This window comes from Rhinolophus hipposideros (assembly GCF_964194185.1).
Source record: "Rhinolophus hipposideros genome assembly, chromosome: 16".
Taxonomy (NCBI): domain Eukaryota; kingdom Metazoa; phylum Chordata; class Mammalia; order Chiroptera; family Rhinolophidae; genus Rhinolophus; species Rhinolophus hipposideros.
Genome location: NC_138062.1, coordinates 40,982,311 through 40,999,630, shown reverse-complemented (window position 1 = coordinate 40,999,630; position 17,320 = coordinate 40,982,311). Strand labels below are relative to the sequence as shown.

Below are 17,320 nucleotides of genomic sequence, written 5' to 3'. Positions count from 1 at the left end.
AAAGTTGGTAAGGGCTTTATTCCCCACAGTTACTTTCTGAAAGTTCCTATCCCCCAAATAACTCTTTCCTGGAGTTAAGTGGTACACTGGAGAGAGGAATGACAAGTATGGCCCAGAGGAAAGAAGATCTAAGCGTGTGGAACAAGGTAGTCCGGGAGGCAGAGAGAGGCTGGAAGAAGATGTGCTAGATGGTAGGTGAAGGGTAAACAAGAAGCCTGGACCAGAGGGAAAAGCATTAGGTGAAGGTGCCTACCAAGATGATGGCAGGAGAAACCTCATTTGAAAAATAAGTCATACTCATTAGGACAGCAACTATTAAGAAGAAGGACAAGGAGAAGAAAAAAATAGCAAGTAATATAGGGATGCAGTGAAATTAGAACCCTGGTGCACCGTTGGTGGGAATCTAAAGTGGTGTAGCCACAGTAGAAATGGTATGGTGTTTCCTTGAACCATCATTAAATCCAACAATTCCACTTCTGGGTTTATACCAAAAAGAAAATAAATTGAAAGCAGAGACTCAAAACAATATTTATTCACCCATGTTCATAGCACCTTTACTCACAAGGGCCAAAAGGTTGAAGCAACCCAAGTGTCTGTCCATCGACAGATGAATGGATAAACAAAATGTAGCATGTCCATACAATGGAATATTATTCAGCCTTTAAAAAGGAAGCAAATTCTGGCACATGCTACAATAATGAAGGAATCTTAAGGACATTATGCTAAGTGAAATAAGCCAGGCATAAAAAGACAAATATATATGATTCAATTTATATGCAGTACCTAGAGTAGTAGATTCATAGAGACAGAAAGGAGAATGGTGGTTGCCAGAGGCTGAGGGGTGGGGGAATAAGGAGTTTTTGTTTAATGGTGACAGAGTTTCAGTTTTGCAAGATGAAAAGACTTCTGTAGATGGATGGTGGTGATGGTTGCAAAACAGTGTGAATGCATATAATATTGGTTAAGATGGCCAATTTTATGTTGTGTGTGTTTTATCACACAATTAATTTTACAAAAGAGAAAGAGGAAGATAAAATCAGGAAAGCCCCTCATGAGCAACCAAACAACAGATATTTCTGAGTAAACCTTTTGAATAAGAGTAATTTTGTTGTTTGTTCACCTTCTTGAAAAATAAAATAAATTAAAACATATTAGCACTTAAAATGGCCCTCCTGGGAACAGAGCTCAGAAACATAGGCGACAAATGTCCCAAGACAAAAGACTGGGATAGTTATAAGACTGGGTCTTATAGTATAGTAAAATAAGACCGGGTCTTATATTAATTTTTGCTCCAAAGGACGCATTAGAGCTGATTGTCCAGCTAGGTCTTATTTTGGGGGAAACACAGTACATGGGCAGAGGCAGCCTACAAAATTCAAAAAGAAATCTCACTCTCCCCACCCATCTGACTTTTAATGGGGCTGCAAGTACAGGAACAGTTGACTCTTTTTATTTTTTTTTTGCTCCATGTCAGTGAGACTGTCCCTGAATTCCTCTTCCCATGGCCCCCCAGATTATCTTGAGCCCTAGAGATTCAGCAGATAGTCAGAAGAAGCTTCCAGATAGAGAAGAGAGTTTAAAGAGAGCACAGCCCATGATAAACAAGATTGAATTAGAGCTCCCCTCTGAAACCACAAAATGTAAATCGGTGTGAGCCTTTTTTTTTTTTTTCAATTCACCACACACAGGTCTTTACAGAGACAAGATTTAGGCACAGACCATAGTATGGATTCTGTTTTCATTGTTGATTTTGTTTTATTCTGTTCTGTTTCATTGGAGTTTTTCTTAGATAGGGAATTTGGATTTTTACATCAAAACTTAATAAACCCTTCTCCCACTCTATGCACGTACACATTTGTATACAAAAGGCCAGATTCACAGCAAGTTCTACTGGGCTGTGCGTTGGCAGGCCAGGCCTTTTGGAGAGGGGTTTGGCTGCCCAAGAATTCACAAAAGCATGCAGAAAAGACAACTGAAAATAAAAATTAAATTTATGTTTCTAGAGATATTAGGCAGAGAGTAATTTAGCAGGGGAAAAGGAATTCCCAGTCTGGGGTTAAGTCTTAGGAAATGGAGAACTAAGTCTCTATGGGGGCCTCCCTATTGTAAAATCCAATGATATTCAATTAAGGGGCCACGAGATAGCAAAAGGTATTTTTTATACTTCAAGCAGCCTATTAGAAATTGAATATCTGCCCAGGATGTGGTCACATGGGCTATGTGATAAGTCAAGTTGTTTCATGTTTGAGCTGGAAGTCTGTCGTGTCAGTGTGGTAATATGACATATCGTGTCTCATCCAGATCAAAAACTCTGATTGGCCATTGATGAGATCAAGGAAATATCGGGGATGAGATTTTTTCCTTCCCATTCTGTTACGTGTCTTTGATTCATAAAAACAGAATTACAGCTGACTTACGAATTGTTAACTACAGTTTGGCAGGCAAAATCTTGCAAAACCCTAGGTTCACCAAGGAAAAAGAAAAGGGGTCTTCGGTGATGAGAAATTTGGGAACCACTCTTGAGCCTCCTCTCCCCCTCCCCCGAACATGCACAATTTCAAGGGAATAAACAGGGTTCCCTGGACTCAGAGTGGAGCATGCCTGTTGTGAGAGAAAACTCAGAGAGAGACAATGTAAATTAACTGCATCTGGTTAGACTGAGCAAGAAGGGGGAGGAGATAATTAGTCGGCATTATAGGAACAAGGGCAAAGAAGAGAGTTCTATATTTACTCAGAGGAAATCCAAAATAGACTACTTTGCACCCTTTTGGTGCTCCTGGGTGATCTCACGTCTCCAAGTCAGCAGGCGTTGAATGTAGGGACCAGATGCGCAGCTCAACCAAACCCCTAATGACACAAACCACCCATCCCACCGCCAACAAATGGAAACCTGACTTCATCCCCTTTCACTTTCACAAATGAAGGGAAGAAGGCTAAGGGAAGCCCAAAAGACCTCCAGGAGCAATAAGACAAGAATCTGGTAAGGGAACAGTATCTTAAACAAAAGTCCTACAACGAATAAGCTGAACAAATACATCTGTTTATAATTAAATGGATTCTCTAAAAGTCTGATGGTGATCAATTTATAGTACCCTTTGTATGTGTGTGGAGACACGCAGCATTTTGGAAGTAACACATATTTCAAGTGAAGCGCAGACATCACTGGGCTGTTTTATTGTGCATAGGACAGTAAAAATAAATGCCACAGTCACATAAAGCTCCGTAATATGCAGCCAAAATACAGTTTCCACCTTCTCGGAAGTATTTAGGCATTCTGGCATGAACAATGAAGGCATCAAATATGAAAATCCTTTCATAGGTGCAAAAAGATTACTTTCTTTTGTATGTGTAACATGTGTATTCATAGGAAGAAAACATAACCTATTCAGCTTTATCTGTAGTTGCAGTTTCTACCAGGTTTCCCCAAAAATAAGACCAGGTCTTGTATTAAGGTTTGCGCCAAAAGACACATTAGGGCTTATGTTCAGGGGATGTCATCCTGAAAAATCATGCCAGGGCATATTTTCCAGTTAGGTCTTATTTTCGGGGAAACACGGTATGTAGTTTCTTACAGTAAGAACTGCTGCTAGGACAGAGTCATTAGGGTGTGCGCTTATGAGATGTAAGGTGCAGGTTGCCATTTACAGATTTGCAAACATTTCTAAAGCTGGTTTATGGGATGCTTATTACAAGAAAAGATGTAACAATCATGAGGTTAGAGTACCTTCTTGAAAGGGCAGTGAAAGTTAGTAGAAAAGACTAGATGAAGATTAGTAAGCTCAGTGCACACGCCTGGAAAGGAATGGATCTGTGTCGAAGGTGCTCCCATATCTTTCAATCATTATTATTCCCCACAAGGATCCTGAGGGCATCCTGGGAAGTTGGGAAATGAGGTCACGTGCAACCCAGCTCACATAAGTTAGGACAGAGTATTGGGAGAAAGCAGTTGTGGTAGTGAGAGGAGCACAGGCCTAGAAGTAAGGACAACTGTTTTCTAGTTAGTACCAGCTCTGCTCCAACCAGTTGTGTGGGCAACTCATGTCACTATTCCCAGGTTCAGTCTTTTTATCTGTCAAATGAGGATGAGGGCTGACCCCAAAGTGTTCTTACAACGCTTTCTTTTTAAGTCTCTGGGCACTTTCAGAAAAAAAAACAACCAACAAAGAAATTCCATATAGCTCCCTAAAGTTGGTCTCACCTGAACCTCCTAAGACAGCAACGTCATCACACACATCCATCGAACATTTCATATTTGGCTATCATCCTCTGCGAAGCATCTCAGAGAATGCTGCAAAACTGCCATGGCTATTTCAGTAAACCTACAGAAACCTACAGAAGCAGGCAGTACCCTCTACCTTTCCCCTCCATTATACTTTTGAAGAACAGAGATGCTGAGTGCTCCGTCCAAGGTCAGAAGCTAGGACAGAATCAGAATTCCAGCCTTCTCGTTCCTAGGGCTATGCTACACTTTCTACAAAGAAACCAAGCTGGCTTTCTGGGAAGAATGCCAGAGGTTCCATTCTCCCAACTGAGAATTCATTGGAATATTGGAATAACAACTTTGGAGACTGTGGTCTCTCCAATCCATTTCAGGACCTGGCTAGAAACATGAAAACCCAAAGAAAGAAGCAATAGGGAATTATTCCGTTTTTTAACGAAAGAGAAAAAATTAGGGGTGGGAATATGGGATTTCTTAAAAATTACATGATTGCTGGAAGTTAATTTGGTATTTCTTCGTTGGTTTATAAGTTCTGTTTCCAATCATAAAAACAGACAGCTGAGGATGCCTAAGTCACGTTTCAGTGAATTAGCATCTTGTCCCAGAGAATCTTTCCCATTCTGCGTATAACATAGAACCCAGAATGCAATCCTCTGTGGTAGAAGGGAATCTCCCTCAGTGCAATAGAGAGCTTGTCATAACCCCCTAAACCGTAATCTAAATTGGAAGTCTTTAAGCCCAGTAGCAATCACTGAGTATGATAAAGGGGTTGCCACTTAACTTGGGGTGTACCTCTTCTTCTAGGAAACTGATTGAGGCCCTGCCCTGCCAGATAGGAGAGATGGCATTCTCCACCATCCCTGACCATCCACACACTCCTTATTAGGCTGAAGCCAGTGTACCTGGAAAAGAATCCCATCATAGATTTAGAGACAAATGTTCAAAAAGGAAGGTTCTGACTTCTTCCAAGAAAGGCCAACCGGAACAAGAAAATACATGTGGAACTAGTGTCATGCCTTGAAAATAACATGAAACCAACCTTACGGCAAAGCCCAAGTGATCAGTACTCAGAGTTGAGATTCATAAAGGAAAGAAATTAGAAATCATTTTTTTAAATCACTTTTTTTCCCTACCTGTCGATGATGACAGGGTCTGAAGGAGTCTCATTTCGGTTTCCACAACTTTTCTTTTCGCAACATCGACTGTAGATTGGGAAGGAACCAAAAGAGTACAAGAAATTTGTTAAAATCAAGAAAACACAATTAGCATACAATGTGAGAACATTGACAAAAATGAGTGTGTCCTAGGTAGCCTCTTCACTATCAGCATAAAGCAGGGTTTATGGCCATGTTTAAAAACAACACTAAACTTGAAACCCAAAGATACTCATTCAAATTCTCACTCTGTGACTTAGAAGCTGGGTTGTTCTCAGCAAATTACAACTTTCCCAAGAGCCATATTTGTAATCTGAACCATGGACAGTTGGGTTTTAAGATCTATAAGGTTATTTCTAGCTCAGTGTTGAATGATTTTATGACTGTATATTTTAGATCTTTGTTTCTTAATAACTATTTGAAGAAAGAGGGGGGAAGGAAAATGTATAAAATAGACCATGAGTTGCTGCCTGGATTATTATCAACCTTATTTACATAACATCTTTTTTCCAGAGAACTCGTGGACTTTATAAACATTTATTCATTCATTCATTCATTCATTCATTCATTCCCATCATTTTCTAAAAATGATGGAGGAAGAGCAGAACTATGGTGTACATTTTAAAATAGGAAGAAAGGATGGCAGGAAGCTGTAAAATGATAGATAGCTCCAGTCATTTTCACCAAGTCTAGAACAGGAAGTCCCATCTTGAAAGCTCTGCCTCCCAAGATTCGCACCTTGCAAAGTACTGGGCACCTGGTAGATGCTGGAAAAATGTAAAAGAAAAAGAAGAGGCCCTAGAATAATTACAACAGATAGGAAGGACCTGAGGCAAAGAGCAAAACACTCCAATCCAAAGGTGCCTGTATGGAAAACCTGGACAAATGTGAAAAGGGCAAAGGAAGTTTGGTGGCAAGGAAGCACTTGAAAATAACCTCCCCATGTTGCCCCACTGCTGCTTGTCAGGACCACAGACTTCTGAATATCTCTCAGCTTATTCAAACACATGGTCCATCTTTGGCCGTGGTTGGCTAAAGATGTAGTCTTGATATGGCTTATAAGAAAAGCATAACCACCCACACCAGTTAGAGAATATGTCTAATAAACCCTAGCAAAAACAAAACTATATATAAGCACTGCCCTTCTCATGATGGTTTCTCTGTAGCTTAAGAGTGATGCGGCCCCATAGAAAAATTGTTAGAGTGGGAATCAGGACACAGGCGCCTAATCCAATTGTGTCCCAAACCAGCTGCGTGAATTTAGTCTAATCTTTTTAACCCCTCTGGGCTTTGCCTCCCTATATATAAAATTAAAATGTTGGACTAGATTATCTCCAGAGTCTCTTCTAGGTTTAAGAAGTTCATGAGGCTACAAAATTCCCTGAGCATCCTTTGAAAGTGATGACAGGATAAGGAAAAGAGGGAAGCCATGTGGCAACAGGGACTCAAAAGCCAAACAAAGCCAAGTCATAGATTTACTTTCTGGTTCTCTGCAGTCATCTTGCCCTCTCTGATCCTCAACAGGATTACGAACAAACAAATAAATATTTTAAAACCTTCAAAGTCCATCTTTCTTGTGCAGGGATGTGTGGATTATTTGGTGAACAAATCTATCATTCTCAAAAAGTAGAATATGCTTGAGAGATACTAATAAAAAAATTTTTTAAAAATCTTTCACCGAATGGGCACAATGAGTTTTTAAGAAATTTAATCAAATTAGTAGGAAGTAAAAGAAAAATTGTCTCAACTTTCTCAAATACCAGAGCTTACCCCCTGGGACATTCTGAAATAATATTTTGCTTTTGAAATTATATTAGGTCTTAACTTTTAAAATTTCAGTCCATCCCAAGATTAACACCAATAAAAATGCTGGCCAGCTGCTCTCCCATCTCCCAAAGCCGTGTATGTCTTCCCAATTCCTACCCCCGCCCGTTTCAGTCTCCCACTTCTCCGTTTTCTGTTGCTTATGTCAAGGCAATACCTTTGCAGCTCAGGCAAACCTTTTTGCTTAGCAACACAATTTCAAAAGCCCCACACATGCTAGTTACCTAACGCCCTCTACCTAGACTCCCCTTTGACATCACGTGCATGTTGACCTAACCCAAATATATGTGTGATGCTGGTTACAATTTAATTCTAAGAGCACAAACTGTCAGAATGTGCCAATCTGTTTAGTTTGAGAAGGAATGACTCTGAGGAAGCCGAGTAAGTTTGCAAAATTGCTCAGCTGAATTCAGCTGCTTTCCGTGGGGATTTTCTCTGGAGGAAAAGAAAAACAGATAAAAATGTAAGCTTGGTGCCAGTGTAATACAATGTGGGGAATGGAGTCAGGGAAGGAAATGATATTCAAAGAAAACGCAGAGAAACTTCAAGACCCACTCTTCCATTCTCCAACAGTAACATATTTAAGGATAATCTCTAACGTAAATAGCACAGAAAAGATGTGGAAGACACTCAGCTGTTGCACTCTAACAGTAAAAGTATAAAAATCATAGGAGTGGGCTGTATTTGCCCCATTTGAGCCCTTCTTCAAATTTCTCTGGGCTAGCCAAAGCTAATTCTTTTTCTTCTTTTTTTAAAAGAAAAGGTCTCATCAAGATGTCCCAGTTATTCTTTATTGGGTTTCTTAAATGACATTCAGTCCTTGTGCCAGCAATATTAACATAAGCAAAGGGAAGTAGGGAGTGGAAGATATTCATGAACCCACGTTCCCCAGACAATCGCTCTGGGATCAGGTATGTGGATAGCTGACGTTAAGGAACTGGACCCTGAATTACTCAGACAACAAACTCCCTTATCCTTCCCTTTGCTGGATGGATAAAGCCTGAGTGACCAACTTCAGGTTCGGCTACTTTATTTAAAAGGCTTTTTAGGGTTATTTCCTAACAGGCAAGTCTCTAAGTCTGAAGCTCCTGAGAAGTGTTTTTCAAAACTGAACAAGACTGTAAAAAAGGAAAAGAAGGGAAAAAATTAAACAAAGACAAGAGGAAACTGAACTTGGCATTAGGTTAACGTTGTGTCCCTAACTACCACAGAGAGACTCAGAAGTGCCTCTTTTTCCTAATGAATGAAAATGAAAGCTCTTCCTCTGCTCCCCGGTTTGCTGACTCGGTTTGGTTTAATTTATTCTAGTACTTATTTGGAGAACCTTTTACCTGAAATATTCTCAATTTGCTTACAGGCCTCTTTCATCCTCTCTATCTCTTCATGGAGTCTTCGGAGAGAGAAAGAGAAAAGAGAAAACAAAATGGGGATGGGAGGGTGGGGGAAATATGAGAAATTTTATCCCAATCCTGAACCTTACCTGCATTTTTCAGAAAGGGAGAAAGAAGGTGGGAAAGGGATGTCTGGAGAAAGAAAAAAGCCCCAGCCATGGACACAAGGTACCCGTCCAGTCAGCCAACCGGCTCAAGAAGAGCGAGTGTGCCCTTTCCCCTCCAAAATCGTTTTTAAAATTCAACCCTCAACTTTCAAAAATCTGTCTCTAATTTCAAACTCAAATAAGCGCACAGCATGGTGGCTTTTGTTTTGTTTTCTTCTCCCCAACTCCTCCCTGCGATTGCATAACAAAAGTGTCTAAATTCACACCATCTGGCCGATAAAGACACTAGCCCCACTGCCCGGCTGGTCCATCTGATTAGGGCCCTGTCTAGCCTGCGCCTTGTGGCGAAAAGTCACAGCTGTGGGGTTTGCTCGCGCTCAATACAACTCTGTTATTAGCCAGCTGTAGGCCTTGAGACGACTTCTGTTCAAATTATAATATCTTTTAACCCTCTGAGCATTGAGGGCACAGGGGTGGCTGGCAGCGACGTAACAACTAGATTTCTCCTTGCTAATAATTGGCAAAATGAACTAAAGCAGGGAAGAGGGAGCAGAGACAGTTGGAGAAGGGAGGAAAAGTTATTCGTAAAGAGATTGATTTTATTCCCCTCCTCAAAGCTAAACACCAGTTTATGAGCTTTTTGACTGAAGATCAACAGAACATAAAACCAGTCAGGGAAATTTTCCAGGTATGCCCTAGAACACCATGCAAATGAAACTCAATGTGTGCAATAACCACTGAGAAACAGGGCCTCTGATTCATCCCTCAATCATTGACTGCTATAACTGGCTCTTAAAAGATGGGAGAAGAAACTTTTTCCCCTTACTGAGTTGAAAAATCAACCAACTCAGACTGACACATTGAAAGAGAACTTCCCTTATAGATGCACCCAGTATTTGCCACTACCCCAGCTCATCCCCCCAAATACACACACACACACACACACACACATACACACACACACACCAGACCACAGTACCCATCCAACGGATCATTTATTTACCCATAATTAATATTTGTTTTAAATTCTAGTTTGGGAAGAAAATAGCAGAGCATCTCTTCCCAGGTCTCAAATGCAAAGAAGTTACAGTACATTAAATTTTTATATTGTGTTACTAATGCAGACTAAACTAGAGGCTTTAAAAATTGATGCTGCCTACTTAAACAGCATAAAATGAGGAGGATTTGATTGGGCTTAAAAATAAAAATGTCAGCTTTAACTACAGCTGGATGGGGCACGCAAGTATTATTTAAAGTGATCGGTATAATTCATCAGACAATGGGCTAGCTTGGGGTTTTTATTTTCTTTTCTTTTAAAAAGATAATCTATCCAAACAAAGACATTTAAAAGTAGAAAAATGATTTTAAAAAAAAAAAAAGCACCTTCCAATAAGGCAACTGAATAACTGTTCTGACTATTTAATTTGGATATTCTCTGCAAGTTCATCTTGGAACTGTATTTTCTTTCTGAACGACTATATCAAGAGAATGAAGTAGCTCTGTGCTTACTGCATGGCCCCATGCCTCACCCAGCTACTCAGACAAGGATGCCCCTGACCCCCTCAGCTGAGGCCACTGGCAGAGTTGAACTTTGCATTTGGCAAAGTTTGTTTTTCTAATACTTGGTCAACATCAAAACAAACACGTCTGATTGTTATGTTTCTTCCTGACTGTTTTGGGAGGGAGAAGGGGCTGCCAGGAGCTGACCATAAAACAGTCCAAACTACCACAGACGGCCAGCAATTATACAAAACTAGCAAGTCTGGAGTTGGAAGACGTTCACTGAAGCAATAGTGGAGGGAGGAAGAGCTGAGGCTTTCTCTCCAATCAGAGGTACTGAAGGAAGAAAACAACGTGTATGAAATAAATGTTTTCAGAGTAAAATCACCACCTCTTCCCAGAGTTTCCTTTTTATATCCTTTCTGGTTTGTTTTAGGATCCCCAATACCGGCACATACTAGGCACATAATACATGTTTGTTGAGAGATTAAGTGTGTGGATGAATTTCTTCTAATTTTATATCTTCTAGTCAAGCAGAAGAAAAGACTCAAAATAGAACGGATTGGTCTCTGAAGAGAAGATAGGGAAAGGTGCAGGAATTCCAATAGACTGTACCCCCCACACTTGGCCATCAGAATCCAGCTGTTGCTCCAGACCCCAGATCTCGCGGCTGGGATCCGCTGTTGCCCCACCCACCCACCGGTGATTAACCCCACTGATCTTTCTCTCCTGTACTTCCTTCTGACCTAAGAAACTCCCCTGACTCCAGAAATCACCAGAGAAGCAACATCCCGGAAGGAAATGCTTTCGAATCACAGGTGCCTCAGCTGTCCGGAGGGGGCCCGCCCCGGACACCGGCCGCTGGACCCTCTGGAGGTCCCTCGTCCAGACTTCCAGAAGTTCCAGTGCTTTGACTCGGTGATGCTACAAGTGGTCCCTTCTGGAAATCTACCCCTAGCGCAGCCGGACAGGCGGGAACTGAGCCTCAATCAAGTACAGGCCTGCAGCGAAGACCCGTCCAGGGAAAAGTCCCCATTCCAAATTTGGCCGGGGGCTACCCCCGCGCCTCCCGGCGCTGCCACCTACTGCTGGACAGCAGAGAATGGTCCACATGGGGAGGAAACTCCTGAGACGCCTGGGGATGGCATCCTGCGTGGTTCTGGTTTCCCTTTTCGAAATGCGCTAAGAATCTGGCCATTAAGTAGGAGTTCCTGAGCAATCAGCCTCCGGCCCAGCGAGCCATCATCACTCCTGCAAATCTGTGCCCCGACGTCTGCGAGCGGCGGCCCGAGCGCTCCCCTGCCCCGCTTGCCAGCAAAGCCCGCAGGACAAAGCGGCTCTTACCTGCACATCACTTCGTGTGTCAGGAGAACTCGGCACATTTCCGGATTCTTATTTTGTCCCTCGTAAGCTATGGGCTGCGAAGGATGCGGGGACAGGAAGGGAAGAAGTGAGAGGCATGGGGGTGGGGGGACAAAGAAAAGGGACTTTAAAGCAAGCAGAGTCAGTTTTTCTCTCACTCCCCACTACTTCATTAGGAGTGCCCGCTGGCAGCACAGAACCCGAGCTGTGGCCTGGCTAACTCAAGCGAAATAATAATAGACAAGTTTGCCCCGTGAGGACATAGTTTTTACAAAAGGCAATGTTCGGGGAAACTGAATCTCCCAATAATTGCTTCCTCCCTTCACTCCGTTGCTCGCCTCCCCTCACCCCCAGCATCTCCCCAGCCAGAAAGAAACAAAACAATTGGGGAGAGAGGAAGGCATTTTTTTCCCCCAGAGTGGTCAAGGTGCGAGTTGACGTGAAGGGGCATGTGCAGTCTGACCCAGGAATTCATGGAACGTGGGGTAGGTCAGGGACACGTGGGGGAGGGGGGCCACCAGAGAAGGAAACAGTAGACCTCAGGGCTCACCTGCTTGGTGACCGAGTCAATGAGCCTGACGTACAGGTCCTGCTCCGTGCGAACGCCTGCAGGGGAGGGGACATGCACGGGATGAGGGCCGCAGACCCCCTCCAGGCCCCTCAACCTCCCAGGTTTGCAACCAAGCCTAGGAAGTGGCCAGGGGGCCGCGGGCCGCTGGACGGCTGAACAGTCCTAGGGGCAAAGAACACCCACCCATGCCTCTGGCCCTGTCTGAGCCTCCCAAGGTCTGAGCCTCTCCCTAGGCCTGAGGCCGCCTGCAAAGGACCTGGACAAAGTCAACTGCTTTCTTTGGAAGGGACACATGCCAATGCCTCCACACAGAGGAAGCAGGGCGCTCACCGTTGCTGTAGAGAAGCTGTAACTTGTAGTGGGTGCCGTTGTTGGTCTTCTCGTTGCCTTGTTCCTGAAAAAAAATAGGCAGCGTTTGAATCCCGTTTTTTTCCGGCCCCCTAAAGGAGGGAAAGAGGAGAAAGCACGTCCCTACAGTTCTCCAGTTGCCTTTCTGCCCCTCTGCCTGGCAGCTTTGAACAACCCCCTGCCCAGCCCTGGGTCAAAGGGCAGGAGCTTCTGCCCTAGGACCATCTCCAAACCTTGCCAAGGCCCGTGGCCACTTGACCCTCTCAATCCTGTCCCTCTCCCTTAAAAATGTCCTCAGAAGTGCAACTCCCTCCCCACCCCCAGTCGTAACAACCGGACACTGCACCAACGTTGCCTTTAAACAGTCCCCACCAAACCCACCAGGCTCTGTCCCTCTTTTGGTAAGCACAAGCTTTCTCTTGGCAGAAAGGTGATGGGACCTGTCACATAGAAGGGCGGCACTGGGCCCTATCCTGCCAGGACCGGTGCCTCCTGGGCCAGGAGCATCAGGGACTGATGCCCAGGTTCAAAAGGGACCTCTGGAGCGCCTGCTCTAAAGCTTGCACTGTACAGCTGAGGAGACTGGGGCCCATAGAGGGCAAGAGACGTTCCTTCCCTCACATATCTGGCTTCCTTTGAGATCAAATGCAACCTCACACGCAGGTCTGGGTGTGAAGCAGTGCTGCCTTGGGGAGCGAGAGTAAAAGGAGAGCATTTGGCAGAGAAGGCCGGCCAAGGCTAGGCTCTGTGTTTCCACCTGGTACTACCCATTCTGTGGGTGCCAGCAGGTGCAAAATAACAAACAAATAGATAAATAACACGAATAAGGGCCACAGCGGCCTTGGGTGTACCTTTATACTAGGCTCTAGTTGGAAGGGCGTTTGCTGCGCAGTCAGGCCATGACCAGGTTCTGCTAACGACCCGGAGGCTGGGTGCGCAGAGCCACCAGTGCGGAAGGAACCGCGTGGTGCGGAGTGGGGGCAGGAGGAGGTACAGGGAAATCGACTGATTAAGAGGCTGAGAGTGAGAAGCCTCGATTTATCATCCCTGATGATGTGAACGGGAAAGTGTCGGTGAGTGACAGATGGAATCTTTAGTGCTTTGCAAGGAGGTAGTTATTAGGCGGGGAGGGGCAGAGAGGGGGGGCCTCCGCTTACTTTATCGTTCTCCACAAAGTCTACGAAGGCTGTGCGCTCAATCTCCACGGGCTGCCCCTGCCTGTCGTAAAGCGCCAGGACGAAGTGAAAGAAGTTGGATTTCCTCAAGTTGGAGGGAGGCTGCTTCTCAAAGTGGGCACGGGACAGGGCGACTCCGCTGCGCAGGAAGAGACACGAGGGCACCGGACACGGGGAAGAAGAGAAAAACACGATGTTACCAATGTGCCCACACAACACTGCAGAGGTCCAGGGCCCATGTCCTGGGTCAAAAGTTTTGGACCCTTCGGACCTTTTTTCAATTTAGATTAAGAAGAGGGGACTCTGTAGAGGAGTCCCAGTGGCCCCGGGGTTCCGGTGGCTGGCCGATACCCCCTGCCGCTGCCACCGCAGTCTATTCCAGCCTCCGGCATCCCAGGGCCCCGCAGCTCACCGTCTGGCCTTTAGTCGTAACCACAGGATCCCGGCTTCGGACTGAGGCCCGGAGCAGTCCCCCAAGGCGGCAGCCCAGGCCTTGTCCTGTCGGGCTGCCCTTATCTATTCTATCAGGTGGCCTCCGACTGGGTCGGGAATCCCGGTCGGAGCTGCGGGATAAGCGCCCCGTTACTGTCAAAGACGTGACCCTTTTCCTTCATCTTCATTGGAGTTACCTGTCCAGGTGCAACTGCCCACAATGCCATCATACTATCTCGGAAATGTGGTAGGCGAGAAACCACCAGAGGCGGGCTGGAAGCCCAGAGCCCAAGCTTGGCCCTACGGGGAGAAGCCTCACCTCGTGTTTCCCTCGCTCTTCCGAAAAGTTGTGCCCGGGACAGTGGCAGGGCGGAATCTCCGCGACCAGTACTAGGGATCGCAGGCCACCCCAAAAGACGTGATACTGACGCCATGCCCCCAGAATTGCTGAGTGGGGAGAAGCCGAAATTTTATTAAGAGGAAACGTCCTCGCCTGGGGCCGACGGGGATCCCCACTCCGGCCGCATCTCTGGGTGGCACCAGCCAAACCCGCTGACTGAGACACCCATGTTGGAGACCCTTGAGAGTACGGGGTGCAGACACCTTCCTCTCGACCTGTCGCGGCTATGGGCAAACTGGCCGCCAGATCGCAGTTAACGGGAGACTCCGGGCCAGGCGAGAGCGCAGATGGCCGGAGCTGCCCCGCGGCGCTGCGCTCTCTGGCCCTCCTGCCCCAGGGCGCGAGCACTTTTCACTCTTGAAGTGTGTAAAATTTTGCTAGAATCCCCCACTCGAGCTGCCTGTTCCAACTTTAATAGGTATTTGATCCAGGGAAAAGAGGAAAGTAGGGGAGCTGTCTTGAAGAAGCTCCGCTCCGCTAAGGAAACGCGCTGCGGGGCCGACTCCGTGGAACTGCCCGATTTCCCTCCGCCGGCCCTCAGCCCCGCGAGCCCCAGCCGGCTGCAGAAAGCCACCGCCGCGCTGTGCCATCTGTCCGAGGGAGCCCGGCGCGTCCCAGCTCGGGCAGGAGGTAGGGACCGGGCCGGAAGTAGGGACCCGCCGCCCGCCCTGGGCTCCGGAGCGATGCCGTTGTTTGCTTCCTCTCCTCCAAGGGTGGCAGCGGATTCGCTTTACCCGGGACACCTGGAGACGTGGCCTGCTAGGAAAGGAGGCGTTTCACGGCGTGATGTTGGGACTTAGAGGAGGACGACCCGGAGGGCACATAGGGAGGCGGGAGCCGTGGGAAGAAGTTCGTGGGTTCTTTGGGGGGGGTTACAGGGCTTCCTCTCGCAGACAAGGTCGTGGAGACCACAAACCCCAGCTCCGCAGTGGCGATGAGGGAGAGGGACCGGAATGTCTTCGCAGGGTGGCACCCTGGACAAGGCGTTTACCATCTCAGCACGCGGGCGCTTAGGAACAGTCAACTTCAGGGACTAGTAGCCAAACTGGAAGTGGTGATCCCTGCGTCTGCGGCTCTCTCCTCTCCTCGCCTTTCTTCTGCGGCTCCTTCTACGGTGACTCCGTCTTTTCTCGTTAATCTCTTCTCTCCCCTTACCCCGCCTCCGTGCGTCTGGCCCACTGTTGTGTCTCTGCGCCCCGACCCTCCAGCCTGCCCCCTCCCAGATCTCCCGGCCTCTTTGCCTCCCAAGCAGCTGCTCCGGCCTCTCCCGCTCCGCTCGCCGCCGCCGCCATCTGCCTGCGGGTCTCCCGGCCTCCAGGAGTCGCCCGGCAAGACGCAGCAGGACAGGCTCTCGCAAGCGGCGTGGCGGCACCTGGGAGTCGCCGGGAAGCCGGCTCTCCTCGGATGGCCGCCGCTGCCAGCTCCGGTCCTCACGCTGGGCTCCGGGCGGGGCCCGCCTCGCAGGGCTGGGAGCTGAGCTGAGAGGCGTCGGATGCTACTTTGTTATTTTTCCTCCCAAAGAGTGGTCTGTGGGGGAAGGAGTGGGGAGAGACACAACGACCCAGGCAGCTCAGAAACTCGAGTGTTGGCTGCGGGGTAAGTGTTCCCCTAACCATAGTGACCTGCCTGCCGGAGGGCGAGCCCCAACGCGCGGGGCCCGGGCGACAGATTGGGGGAGAGAGAAAGAGACAGAGCAAGCGGGCGGGTGGGGTGGGGGTACGTGTGGGGGGCACACAGAGACAGGGAGAGCGCGAGAGAGCGAACGAGCTAGCGACGGAGAGCATAATAATTGTGCGGCCGTCTGGTTACCTCTGCGCCGCGACATTGGCGTCCACCACGCCGACATTCCGGACCCAGGACCTGACCGAATCCATCTCGGCGCCCAGCGATTTCTCTTTCAGAGCTGGTCCTCTTCCTAAAGTATCTTGAATCCCAAACATTTAAAAAATCTGATCTACTGTCTCTTTAAAAATAAGAGTTACAACACTGTCGTTACTGTTCCCAACGCTGTCACCAAACCGTTTCCTCCAAAGCAATCCAAAAAAAAAAGGCTCAAGTGCTGAAGTTTGAGTCTCTCTTGGAGAAAAAGAAAGAAAAAAAGATAACCAGTCCTTCGCTTCACTCGTGAGGTGCGGACTGATGTAGTTAAAGTTTGGGTTTTTATCCTCCGCAAGTTCAGATCTGCCGCCTCAGGCCCTGTGTCCTAAGTCGCTCGCATCCTTGCAGTGGCAGTTCTGCCTCCAGAAAGTGATCACAATTTGGAAGCATCACCTGTTCTGGGAGAAACAGGAGGAGATTGATGGCTGCCTAATCTCTCTCCTTCCTCCTGGTCCCCCTCCCTGCTCCTCCCCACCGCTCCAATTTAGAAAAAGAAAAAAAAAAAAATCCCCAACAGGATCAGTTGTAAAAGGAAGGGGAAGACCCGGAGCCGAGAGGAGGCGGTGGCTGCGAGCACCACGGAGCCGGGCTGCAGCCGCTCGCGAGCCCCATGAATGGGTTACTACAGCCCCCGCCGCCGGAGGCGGAGCCGCGGCCCGATAAGGAGCCTCATTTGCATGGACGCTCGGGATTGGCCGGTGCTGGGCAGGCCGGGCCGACGTCCTCCGGCCGCGCGCGCCACGCTCGGCGTTGCCAGGAGTCCGGGAGGTGAAAGGGGACAGAAAGATGGGGACGCGGCGTCCTCGGTGTGCGTGCGTGGGGTGGGGGGCCCCCCGGAATCCAGCCCTGGAGCCCGTTAGCGGGGCTCAGCCGGCGGGGATGCACCCGCTCAGTCTAGATGCGGGCGCGGGAAACCTCGCCGGATCCTGCCTCTCCGTGTCCATTTTTGAGTCTGCCGA

General features: G+C 47.4%; 1 protein-coding gene across 2 annotated transcripts in view; it reads right to left on the bottom strand.

The window, feature by feature from the left end:
• The window catches only part of EBF2 (EBF transcription factor 2), a 189,029-nt gene extending 172,035 nt beyond the window's left edge, over window positions 1–16,994 (bottom strand). The window contains exons 1-6 of one of the 2 annotated variants that reach the window (XM_081077586.1): window positions 16,293–16,994; window positions 13,634–13,790; window positions 12,459–12,522; window positions 12,108–12,163; window positions 11,540–11,613; window positions 5,353–5,421 (exon numbers count right to left, since the gene is read on the bottom strand). In XM_081077586.1, the coding sequence (XP_080933712.1) occupies window positions 5,353–5,421; window positions 11,540–11,613; window positions 12,108–12,163; window positions 12,459–12,522; window positions 13,634–13,790; window positions 16,293–16,423 (551 nt within the window). In that variant the 5' untranslated portion in view covers window positions 16,424–16,994. The remainder of the gene's footprint in view (window positions 1–5,352; window positions 5,422–11,539; window positions 11,614–12,107; window positions 12,164–12,458; window positions 12,523–13,633; window positions 13,791–16,292) is intronic. The other variant, XM_081077587.1, reaches the window with a different exon arrangement.
• Window positions 16,995–17,320: the final 326 nt, after the last annotated feature.